The 12,879-nt window shown below is 42.8% G+C and overlaps 1 protein-coding gene across 1 annotated transcript in view; it reads right to left on the reverse strand.

The window, feature by feature from the left end:
* The window catches only part of NCKAP5 (NCK associated protein 5), a 1,124,153-nt gene that overhangs the window by 321,647 nt on the left and 789,627 nt on the right, over positions 1-12,879 (reverse strand). The window contains 1 exon segment of the mRNA XM_029607891.1: positions 9,307-9,426. Within this exon segment, the coding sequence (XP_029463751.1) occupies positions 9,307-9,426 (120 nt within the window).

The raw sequence follows: 12,879 nt of genomic DNA on the forward strand, positions 1-12,879 counted from the left end.
CAGCACCCCAGGAAGTCCTGGCTCAGGGCCTATAAGAGAAGCTCCAAGTTGCAGGAAGTACTATGCATAGCCCTTGATGTAGCACAGAGCAGAATCTATGACAGAACCGCTTGGAGGTAAAGGGCATTATATTCTATGCTTCTTATGCTATTGCTGTCAGGACCACAAAAGATGTTCATGTACATTCATATTTAGCCACCATGTGAAGAAAATACCATAGTGTCCACAGCTTTATAGAACAACCCTTCTTAGAGTGACATCCAGTTAGGCATGAAAAACTGCTGCACATCAACAAATTTATTAAATTTAAAATGATCATGCTTTTTTTTTTATTACTAGTCTATATGTGAAACATAAGGAAACCAGTAACAATGCTGCTATACTGTAAAAAGAATGTCTCGTAATTAATTTAAATCACTTTTACCTGGCATTTTAATGATATATTTGTGAATTATGCGCTTTCATAGAGTTAAGAATAGAACAGATGGTGAGGGTTTATTTTACATACACGTGCTCCAAAAATAACTTACGCTGGTTCTCTACTCTAACAGGAGGTAAAATCAGAATTATATGGTTACAATCCTTGAGAAAGTATAACATGAATCAAGTATGCAATATCAGGGAATGCAGTCTATCCTCTCAATAGCTTGCTCCAGATTATCCAGTACAGGCAGGAGAATGGTATGATACTGGAAGTACTTAAAGCAGCAATATTAACAAAAATGATCGATCAGGGGTTTAATTGAGCAAAATTATTATTTTTAGCTTTTCATAATTACCAACAGCTAAACATTGGCCTTGGAGAACAAGATTTATTTTCAAAACAGAAACTGTGGCCAAGAAAAATTATATACTTGCTCTCAATAAATATACAAATATAAGAAATATTATTTACTTGTACAAAAAAAGAAGCCTATTAAAAAGAGAAAAGAAGCAGCAACAGAGCCCAGAAACAAGCAAATTTCCTACATGTTTTTAGCAATCATATACTATTGTGGTTTTAAACTATGCAAAAAAAATGAAATATGCATAGGGTGCACCATATTCAAGCTTTTGCTGTCCTACTTGCCCAGTGAGTCATAAGTAGTTTTTAATCATTTACTATCTGAAAGAGCCATCCTGCCTCTGCTATTGAGGTGGATTTTATTGCAAGACACATCCTCTTATGTCTAATTAAATACAGAATCTGACATATATTGCATCTACAATTCCTGTCTCAAATTCATTACAAATCAAATGAATCCTCTTGTTAATATATGTGGAAAATTAACATTTTTGTGTGGTAGATTTGTACATGGAATTTTTATTTTATTTTTTTTAATACAGATATTGTTTGACTTTATCTACGTTAATACTGTCCTATGGATTCCTTTCAACTATCCCCTGTATTTCCCTGTGGGCTCAAAAATGTCAGTCTTGGCAATACAACGGAAACACTCTCTTGTTGTCTGGGAGTCCAAGCCTAGCAAATGACCTTGGGGTTCTTTCTTGGATTATTACTGGACACAATCAAAGTTGCTGGCCACCTACCTCAACGTTACTAAGTTCTTTGCAGCAGCCCTAGCAGGACGGCTCAAATTATCAAAATTAATTATCTGATTCTTAATTCAATTGAGTTGTCTTTCAGTTTTACCCTTAACAGTTCAATTCATTTTGCAATCATTTTATTTCTTGTGTTTCAACATTTTTTGGGGGAATGGTCCTATCCCTAGTTTAATAATCTTTCTTAAGCTTACTTTTCTGCTCTGCAGGCCTTTACCTGATGCCTGCAAGGGGGGTTTGTCTATTTATTTATTTAAATTCTTTTAATATACCGATGCTCAAGACCAAGTCTTATCGTACTGGTTTACAATAGAACTAGGGGAAAACCAATTAACACTGATATAGAAGGCAAAGTTACAAAAAAACAGGGAGCATAAACATGGGCGTTAGAAGAGAAGAAGATCAAACGAGTACAATTGGAGAGTAATGTAACAAAATAGGAGCGAACAATTGATTAACATAGAGTATCTGAATTTCGACGGGTAAATTTGTCCTAAGCAGTTTCTAGCATAAAATTCCTGTGGGTGAAGGAGCAGAGGAGGTAATCGGGGGGGGAGGGGGCAAGGGGGAGCAGGGGAAGGGCAGGGACCGGTGTGGAGAGAAAGAGGTGATAGGGAACGGGTGGGAAGGTAAAAGGGGTGGGTGAGGGAGTCAGTACAGGTTGATCGAATGTTCCTTCAGCGGTATGCTTGAGCGAACAGCCAGGTTTTCAGTTTCTTTCTGAAGGAGAGATGGCATTGTTCCTGGCATAGATCTGGGGGTAGTGAGTTCCAATGGAGAGGTCCTGCTGTGGATAGTGCTCGTTTATGAATGGAGTTGTGAACCGCAGATTTGTTTGGGGGGGCCTGGAGAGAGTCTTTGTATGCAGATCTAATCGGCCTTGCGGAAGCATGGAGTTCGAGAGGGATGGAAAGTTGGAGTGAGGATTGCTGGTAGACGGATTTGTGAATGATGATAAGAGTCTTGAAGAGTATTCTATAGTGGATGGGTAGCCAGTGTAGGATTTTTAGAATTGGTGTGATGTGGTCCTTACAATGTGTGTTAGTAAGGATCCTGGCCGCTGCGTTTTGCAGCATCTGTAGAGGTTTAGTAGAAGAGCCGGGGAGACCGAGTAATAGTGCGTTGCAGTAGTCAATCTTTGAAAACAGTATGGCCTGAAGAACTGAGTGGAAATCGCGGAAGTGTGGGACCTGTAGCTTAAAGGGTTTCTTATGAATATAGCAAAATTGCTTACCTTGTAATAGGTGTTATCCCAGGACAGCAGGATGTAGTCCTAACATATGGGTGACGTCACTGAACGGAGCCCAGGCGGGAAAACTTTCTGTCAAAGTTTCTAGAAACTTTTGACTGGCCCCAGTGAGGCCACTGAGCATGCCCAGCATGCTATGATATTCTCTGCCACAGGTGTCTCTCTTCAGTCTAGTATGTAGCAAAAGCTTTAGCTAAAAAGAATAATAAAAATAAAAAGGCCCTACTCCGCAGGGTGGCGGGTGGGTTCTGTGAGGACTACATCCTGCTGTCCTGGGATAACACCTATTACAAGGTAAGCAATTTTGCTTTATCCCAGGACAAGCAGGATGCTAGTCCTCACATATGGGTGAATAGCGAGCTAGAGGCTGAGTCATTGTGTAGTGCAATGTTTTTGTTGAATGAGTCAGCCGAAGATCACAGCAGTTTGGTTGTAGTAGGAGTTGGGTTTAAGCTGGAAACAAGTTCTTTAAGACAGATTGTCCATAGGCAGAATCTTGTCTTCCTTGCTTGTCCAAACAGTAATGAGCTGCAAATGTGTGAAGAGAACTCCATGTTGCTGCTTTACATATGTCAAGTATTGGCACTGAACGATAGTGTGCAACTGAAGTTGACATTGCCCTAACTGCATGTGCTTTTACTCGCCCTTGGAGAGGAAGGCCTGCTTTTTCATAGCAAAACTGTATGCAATCTGCTAACCAGTTGGATAGAGTATGTTTACCCACTGCTTTCCCTGGTTTGTTTGGATCATAGGAAACAAAGAGTTGATTGGATTTCCTGTGAACTGCAGTGCGGTTTAAGTAGAAAGATAGAGTGCGCTTGCAATCTAAGGTGTGTAAGGCCCTTTCTCCTTGGTGAGCATGAGGCCTTGGAAAGAAAGTGGGTAATACTATAGATTGGTTTAAGTGGAATTCCGTAACTACCTTAGGGAGGAATTTAGGATGAGTACGGAGAACCACCCTGTCATGTAAGAACTTAGTGTAGGGTTCATATGTGACTAGTGCTTGTAACTCACTAACCCTTCTAGCTGATGTAATGGCTATGAGGAAGATAGTTTTCCAGGTAAGAAATTTCAGATCACTGGAATCAATGGGTTCAAAGGGAGAACGCATGAGCCTAGTTAGAACCAAATTTAGATCCCATTGAGTGACTGGGTGTCTAATTGGTGGTTTAAGAAGAATTAAACCTCTCATAAATCTTTTTATGAGAGGTTGTGTAGAAATAGGTGCATCTGACACCTGATTATGGTAAGCTGAAATTGCACTTAAATGTACTCTTATAGAGGAAGTCTGTAGGCCAGATTCTGAAAGATGGTACAGGTAGTCCAATAAAGACTTTGTGGGGCATGTGAAAGGATTGATGTCTTTTTGCCTGCACCACAAAGTGTATCTCTTCCATTTGGAAGCGTAGTTCTTCCTCGTGGAAGGTTTACATGAAGCTATAAGAACTTGGGAAATGTTAGCTGGAAGATTGAGTGGTTGTAGGATCAAGCTTTTAACATCCAAGCCGTCAGTGATAGGGATTGAAGGTTGGGATGTCGCAACCGACCCTGATCCTGAGTTATGAGAGTGGGAGCTACTCCCAGGCGAATGGGATCCCTGACTGAGAGGTCTAGAAGTGTGGGAAACCATACTTGTCGAGGCCAATATGGGGCTATGAGTATCATTGTCCCCCTGTCCTGTTGTAGCTTCACTAGAGTTTTGGTTATGAGTGGTATCGGAGGATACGCATATAATAGGCCTGAGTTCCAAGGGCGAGCAAAGGCGTCCTTGGATGGTCTGTTGTACAGGTTGTATAGGCAACAGTAGTTGTCTACTTTGTGATTCAGATGTGATGCAAAGAGGTCTACTGTTGGTTGTCCCCAACGTTGAAATATCCTGGTCACTACTGTGGGATCTAGTGACCATTCGTGTGGTTTGAATTGACGACTGAGTCTGTCCGCCACTACATTGTGAATGCCTGCTAGGTAAGTGGCTTTGAGAAACATGGAGTTGCTCAAGGCCCAACCCCATATTTGAGCTGCCTCTTGACAAAGGAGATACGAGCCTGTCCCTCCCTGTTTGTTGATGTACCACATGGCTACTGTGTTGTCTGTTTGGATCAGCACAGTCTTGTTTGTAAGACAGTCTTTGAAGGCATGCAGAGCATACCGTATAGCTCGAAGTTCCAGAAAATTGATTTGAAATGTTGCTTCGAGCTTTGTCCATGTTCCTTGTGTTTGGAGATTCCCTATGTGAGCTCCCCAACCCAAGGTGGATGCATCTGTAGTCAGAGTTACTTGTGGGACTGGTTGTTGAAAGGGTAGGCCCTTGCACAAATTGTCCTTGTTCACCCACCATAGTAGAGAAGAGCGTAGTTGGTGGGTTACTTGAATTGGAGAATAAAGTGGTTGAATGGCTTGGATCCATTGTGATCTTAAAGTCCATTGAGTTACCCTCATGGCCAGTCTTGCCATAGGAGTGACATGAACTGTGGAGGCCATGTGGCCTAGTAACGTGAGAAACTGATGAGCTGTTGCTTGTTCCTTGGAGTGAATCAAGCTTGCCAGTAGAGACAGTGTGTTTGCTCGATCTGCTGGCAGAAAAGCCTTGGAGAGGTTGGTGTTTAAATCCGCTCCTATGAATTGAAGCAGGTGAGATGGAGTGAGATGGGACTTAGGATAATTGATGAGAAATCCCATGGAGTGCAGTAGAGCAATAGTTTTGTTGAGAGACTGTATTGCTCCTTGTTGAGATTGGCTTTTGATGAGCCAATCGTCCAGATATGGGAAAACATGTACACTTTGCTTGTGTAGGTGTGCTGTTATTACTGCCAGACATTTGGTGAACACTCTGGGTGCAGAAGCTAGTCCGAATGGCAGTACTTTGTATTGGTAATGATGAATGCCCACCTTGAAGCGTAGATATTTCTGATGAGGAGGGTATATTGGTATATGGGCGTAAGCATCTTGAAGATCCAGAGAACAGAGCCAATCCCCTGCTTGAAGAAGTGGGAGCATTGTGCCTAGGGAAACCATGCTGAACTTTTCTTTTTTTAGAAATTTGTTGAGATTTCTGAGGTCTAGGATGGGTCGTAGGCCTCCAGTTTTCTTTGGAATGAGGAAATATCTGGAGTAGAATCCTCTGCCCTGCTGAGACCTGGGCACTGGCTGAATGGCCCTGGCTGTCAGAAGGGTGGATAATTCTATTTGTAACTGAATTATTTGGGAATTTTGTTGTGGGTAGGAAGTTGGTGGGAATTCTGGAGGAATTGAGAGAAAATTTAGTTTGTAACCGTGAGCTACAATGGAAAGTACCCATTGGTCTGTTGTTATCTTTTCCCACTTGTTGTAGAAAAGGGAAATTCTTCCTCCCACTGGTATGTTTTGATTGGGGTTTTGGAGGGTGGGTCTGATCTCTGGATCTGTGTTCAAAAACCCGTAGCTGGACCCGTCTGTGGAGGAGGCTGGGTACGGGCTGGTCTTGGTTGTCTGGCTTGAGAACGCTGGGTAGGTCTAGAAGGTCTAGTTCTCGTAGGTTGATTGTAGTACCTCCTTGGCCTGTAGTATGGACGTCTAGGTTCCCTACGTGGGAAACGTCTAGGGGCCTGGGTGGTTGGTTCTTGAGGTAATTGTGACAGTTGCCTTAAGGTCTCTGTGTGATCCTTAAGTTGTTGGACGGCATCTTGCACTTTTTCCCCAAATAAATTGTCTCCACGGCATGGCAGATCTACAAGCTTGTCCTGTACTTCAGGCCTGAGATCTGACGCTTTCAACCAGGCCCATCTTCGAGCAGTGATGCCCGCTGCTGCTGTTCTTGAGGCTGTGTCAAAGTTGTCATAAGCAGCCCTAACCTCATGTTTCCCAGCTTCTAGGCCCTTGGCAATGATTGATTGTCCAGACTCTTGAAATTGTTCTGGAAGAGAATTCGTGAAATGCTCCATCTGCTTCCAGAGATCTCTTTGGTACTGTGTCATGTACAGTTGGTAAGCAGAGATTCTGGAAGATAAAAGTGCGCTTTGGTACACTTTTTTGCCCAAAGAGTCCAGAAAGCGATGATCCTTTCCTGGGGGAGCTGATGAATGTGGACGTACCCTTTTAGATTTTTTTCTGGGCAGATTCCACTACCACAGATTGATGTGGCAACTGTGTTTTTTGAAAACCTGGTGCCTGCTGCACTAGGTAAGTGGTATCTACCCGTTTATTCACTGCTGGGACCGTGCATGGGTGTTCCCACACTCGTTGTTGTAAGTCCAACAGAACTTCGTGGATGGGAATAGCCAAAACTTGTTTTGGTGGGTCCACAAATTGTAATACCTCTAAGGTATGCTGTCTTGAATCATCTTCAGTGGAAAGTTTGAATGGAATTGTATCCGCCATCTCTTGGACAAAACTTGAAAAGGATAAGTCCTCAGGTGGGGATCTTTTTCTTACTTCAGGTGGTGATGGTTCCGACATGAACTCTTCTGAAGATGTATCAGATCGTTGCTCATCCCAAGAGTCATCTTCATCTGGATGTTGATATGGAGTTCTTGGGATTGTTTTAGTAGGAATACCTGATGGTCCAGGTAATGGGTCCTCGATGGAGATTATTGGAGGATTCATGTCCATACGTTGTTGAGGAGTTTTATCGACAACTTTTTGATATTTTTGTGAAAGTCGTCGAAAAAGTGCCAATTCCTGGGCCTCAGTATCTTCCTGCTCTGTAATTGTCGAGGGAAGGATGGGTGTCCTCGAAGTAGTTGTCGAGTGTAATGCTCTCGGTGTCGATTCCGTCGACGGAGGTAACATTACAGCCGGGATTTGGGCGTATATCGACGTCGATGACGTGATTATTTTTGGTGTCGACGTCGATTGAGCCGTCGGAGCCAAAATTGACCCCGGCATCGGTGTAGTCACCGGCATCGGCAAATTTGCCGGCATCGATGTGGAGAACATCGGCATCGACAATGAAGTCGGTATGGTGAATTGTTCCTTCACAGCCTGTGAAATCGCTTGACGGATTAATTCCGACAATTCCGGCCGCACAACCGTTGGGAGCAGAGCGGTTGAGGGCGGTGGCGTAGGCTGAAGCACAATTTCCTGACACGTACCTTGTGGTGGCTCTGGTGTCGATATCGGAGTGGAGGTAGGCCGAGGCGTTATTGACTCCGAGGTTTCCTGATTCTTAGGCCGCTTCGCTGTCGAGGGTTCCTGGGAAGCCGAGTCGGACAACGAGGGGCTTCGATGACTGTGTCGATGTTTCGACTTTGATTTTTCTATCGATTTCGTCGACGTTGAGGACGATGAAGGGGACGAGTGGTCTCCCGAAGGTCCCGGTTGAGGTTTTTTAAGTATTACCCTCTTAGTCGCTCCAGCCGGAGACGACTTCGACGACTGCGATGTGGAAGGAATGAGTTGCAGGCTGAATAAATGTTCCATTTTTTCAAGCCTGATTTTCCTAGTTTTTGGAGTCATCTCCGCGCACTGTGGACAGTTATGGACATCATGTTTATCTCCTAAACATATCACACATTCAGTGTGCGGGTCTGTAAGAGACATTTTTCTCATACACACAGGGCATTTTTTAAAACCTGTGGACATTGTGAATCGACGGCCGTCGATTCGACTGAGGAGAATTTTAAAATATCTCCGAATCAAAATCTTTTTAGACTGGGTTACTTACCGGCCGGCAAGAACAAACCCCGAGAGATTTCTGTGACAGAGAATTTCAAATTTACGACTATTAAGTCGAAAAACAGTTGAGGTAAACTCAACGGCTCCGGATCCGCGATGCTAGCTGCAGCGCGGAAAAAACGAAGACTGAAGAGAGACACCTGTGGCAGAGAATATCATAGCATGCTGGGCATGCTCAGTGGCCTCACTGGGGCCAGTCAAAAGTTTCTAGAAACTTTGACATAAAGTTTTCCCGCCTGGGCTCCGTTCAGTGACGTCACCCATATGTGAGGACTAGCATCCTGCTTGTCCTGGGATAACAGCATAGTCGCATCCAAATGTACTTAAATTAATAATGGTAGGAAGTAGTAAGGTAGGAGGGAATTTCTAAACTTTAAAAAGTCCCTAGACATGATAATGAAATCAAAGTGAATAAGAATGACCAATAAATGTAGTGGGGGGAGGGGGTAACAAAAAGCACATTTCATTGTTTTTCAACATCATGGTCTGGGATGGCTCTTGTGATGGACAGATGGTCACATCAAAACTAACAGCACTTTTTAAATGAAGCCCACCAATTGCTTTAACTTTCAATCATATTCTTAAAAGTTTTTGGGTGGTACCACCAATTTGATATAACAAAGGGCTATCCCAGCACATTTCAAAGTGTGTCAAGCAATTTTATGGCAAATTATTCTAGCGCTGAATCTTCTCCTTCAGTGCCATGTTATATTAATATGCTTTCAGATGCATAATACCACATAGGTTCACATGCAATACTGGGCAGCAGTCATTCCTTACCATTTAGTATTAGTTTAAGGAGACTGCTTGTGTGCGATTCAGCAGCTTTACAAACACGCAAACACTGTTTGCCGAGCAAATACCTGAATGAGTAGATCAGAAGCAGGCCTGACTCTCTGCTGGAAGAGCACACTGAGGGTTTGGTTTTGTTGCTCTAAATCTACAACTCTTGTTTTCAGCTTCAGGCATTCCTCTCTTAGATCCTACAAAGAGGTAAAAGGACAATCACCCTGAAAAGCATTATCAGCAGTTGTTAAGATGACACATTCATTGTATTTACTGTCATGCCTGCATGACTGTAATCCGCCTCCAACAAGATGTTCAGATAGGTGGATTAGGAATGTTGACAAACACAAAACACGCCACTTATAAAAGCTACAGATGTCATAGGCACAGTAAGAACCCAACAGTGCTCAAACTGCACATGACTACTTGAGAGAATGGTTACTCCCCTCTACTTAAAAGAGTAAACATAAAAAATAAACAGAGTGCATTACATGTCCATATTTTACTAAATGCAAATCTGGAAGACCAAATAAAAATAATAATAATTAAAGGGGGAAATTTACAAACTATCCACAATTAGCCAAAGTCTATGGGCATTTTTTATTAATGGAATTTGCACCAATTTTCAAGGAGAAAGTACTCGTGCAATTTTCCTTTGAAACCTGCCATGGTGCCACATCCACTTTTTTTTGTCTGTGGAAAATAATGCACATACACTTGAAAATAACGCGTGTAGACTATATTTTCCAATCCTGACCAGAACACGCCCCTTCACGGGGAAATGCCTCTCTTCAGTGTGGCAAAAAGCATGCACATTGCGGAACGATGCATGTATTCTTCGCTGAACTGAAGGCTGGCAGTTTTCAGACAGGAAGGCTTTGAAAATTGTCTGCCAAAGGAGGCGAACACATGGGCCTGACTAAGGATGCAGCTGTAAAGCACCACCATAAAATGCACCCAGTGGGTTTTTTCCCTATGTGTCTGTTTTATTTTTTTTTAATGATTTTTATGGTGCTTTTAGATATGCACAGTGCCGCATTCTGTGGCTTCCTATATACATAATAAAACCATTCAAAGGTGATTCAAACAGCTTGGAGAGTGGAAAGAATCCTGAAATTTCAAACTAAAAAATCATTAAGCTTACATAATATTAGGTATTATATTACTTTTATAAAATGCTGAAAAATTCACAAACCCCCTCATAACTGAAATGTTAATATGTAGTTCTCCCTGCTCTGTACAGATTTTCAGCTTATAAAAAAACAAACTTTAAGCATACAATAAAATCATACATCTACAGTACTGTGTAAATTAAGCACAATGTATTTCTTAAGTTCTGTGAAATCTTAATTCACTGTTTTATTACATTCATAACAGCAATCATGAAAAGCCAGACAAAAAATGATGTCCTTGGAATCAAGATAAATTAATAAGTAATTGCTTTAAGGACTTCCCATTTAAGCCTACTGAATGGAGAAATTACTACTTACCTGATAATTTCCTTTCCTTGAGAGTTGGGTAGGTCAATCCCAACGAATGGGTTATGCACCTCTGCCAGCAGATGGAAATGGAGCAAAAGCTGATGTTACAGCCATAGAGTCCCACCCCAATATCAGCCCGCCAGTATTCTCTGGAAAAGACAAACTATGGACAAACTGATTATACTTGAATATTATTATCAACAGGCAAATATTTTCAACCAACAGGAACACTGATGTCAGTCAAGAAAGGAACAAATCTAGCAAACTAAGGGCTAGAGAAATCACTTACCAATTGACAATGAAGAGCAGGAATCATACTCTGTATAGCTCACCCTAAGAAAGGCTAATCACCAATTCAAACACCAGCATCTGAGGGCAGGTCTGGGATTGACCTACCCATCACTAAAGGAAAGGAAATTATTAGATAAGTAGTAATTTCTCCTTCCTTAGCATTCGGGTAGGTCAATCCCAATGAGTGGGATGTGCCTAAGCTAACCTCAAAGGGTGGGAGGCTACCAGTGGTGAACATGAGGTATTCTCCTTAGCTCTAACATCCAAGCAGTAATGATTGAAGAAGGTAAGCAAAGATGACCAAGTTACCGCTCTGTAAATTTCAACAGGTGACAAAAAATGAAGTTTCACCCATGATACTGCCTCACCCCATGTGGAATGTGATTTAATTCTGTTCTCAGTAAGGCAACTTCAGAAGCCACACATGCTGTCATAATGACTTCCTTAAGCCAGTGTGCAATCATTGCCCATGTCGCTGGTGCTCCTTAGTTATCTCCACCATGGAACACAACCAGACGATCAGACTGCAGAACAGCCTTAGTTATCTCCTAACACTGCCATAAAGAATGCTCGACGTCTAAGAAATGCAAAAGGCGGTACTCAACTTCATCTCTGTCCCTATTCAAGGCAGGCAGAGAAAAGGACCAATTCAAATGAAACTCCAAAACCACCTTGGGCCAAAAAAGAAAGGCACAGTCTGAAGTTGGACCACACCCAGGTCATATGGAGAAAAGGCCCATGGCAGGAAGAGCAGCTCAGTGACCCGACATGCCAAATAGATTGCTACCAGAAAAAACTGTCTTCAAGATAAGCAGCCACAAGAAAAAGTATACAGCAATAGAAAAGTTGGATCTGCCAAAAACTCGAGGACCAAAATAAGGTCCCACAGAGGCACCGGAAACATCAACGAGGAGTGAAGATGTTAAACTCCCTGCAAGAAATGGGACACATCCAGATGGGAAGACAAAAGACCTCCAATGACTTCCCCTATAATAAGCCAGGGCTACAAATTGATCCTTCAAGGTGCTAAGAGCCAAACCCTTAAGCAAGCCAACCTGTAAAAATTCCAAAATCAAAGGAAATTATACCTCGAGTGGTTGCGTACCCCACTCAGAACCTTAGGCCTTAAGGACCCACCAAACTCTAACATAGGCTAGAGAAGTAGAACATTCCAGGCCCGAAGAGTGGAAATTAGAGCAGACTGAGGCCCTTGATGTAACAGATCCTCTGACACAGAGGCCCGAGGGGACTGTCCACCAGAAGACTTTGGAGATCAGTGTACCAAGGGCTTTGAACCCAATTCGGAGCCAGCAAAAGACTGTGTTGGTTGACCTGGAAACCTTCTGGACCAGCCTGTCTATTAGAGGCCGGAGGAAACACATACAGCAGGGTATTGCTTAGCCATTACTGAAGAAGAGCATCAATGTCCATTGCTTTGAGTTCTGCCTGAGACTGAAGAAGTGTGGAACCTTCGCATTGTTGAAGATCACCAACAAGCCTGGATTTGATAGGTCCCAGGGGGGTTGACCAGGAGCAGAAGGCCTCATCTGCCAGGTCCCATTCTCCTAGGTCCAGTTTTCTCCTGATGAAGAAATCAGCTCTGATGGTTCTTTTAGGCCATTAAGAAAGCCGGATATGTTTAGGAGAAGCTGTTCTATAGCCGTTTAGCAAATTGCTGGCATGTCAACCGAAATGCTTGTGCTTCCAGTTTGTTGATGTTCTACTGCTGCTCTGCTGCATTCCAGCACCCTTGCACCACAACTAGTGACAGTGAGCCTCCCAGGTCCCGGAGGCTCGTATCTGTCATGAGTACCAACTAATCCAGCGTGTGTCAGGGAAATTCCTTTCGTAAGATGATCCACCTGTAATCACCAGCCC

The sequence above is a fragment of the Rhinatrema bivittatum genome, chromosome 6 (assembly GCF_901001135.1).
Source record: "Rhinatrema bivittatum chromosome 6, aRhiBiv1.1, whole genome shotgun sequence".
In the NCBI taxonomy this organism is placed as follows: domain Eukaryota; kingdom Metazoa; phylum Chordata; class Amphibia; order Gymnophiona; family Rhinatrematidae; genus Rhinatrema; species Rhinatrema bivittatum.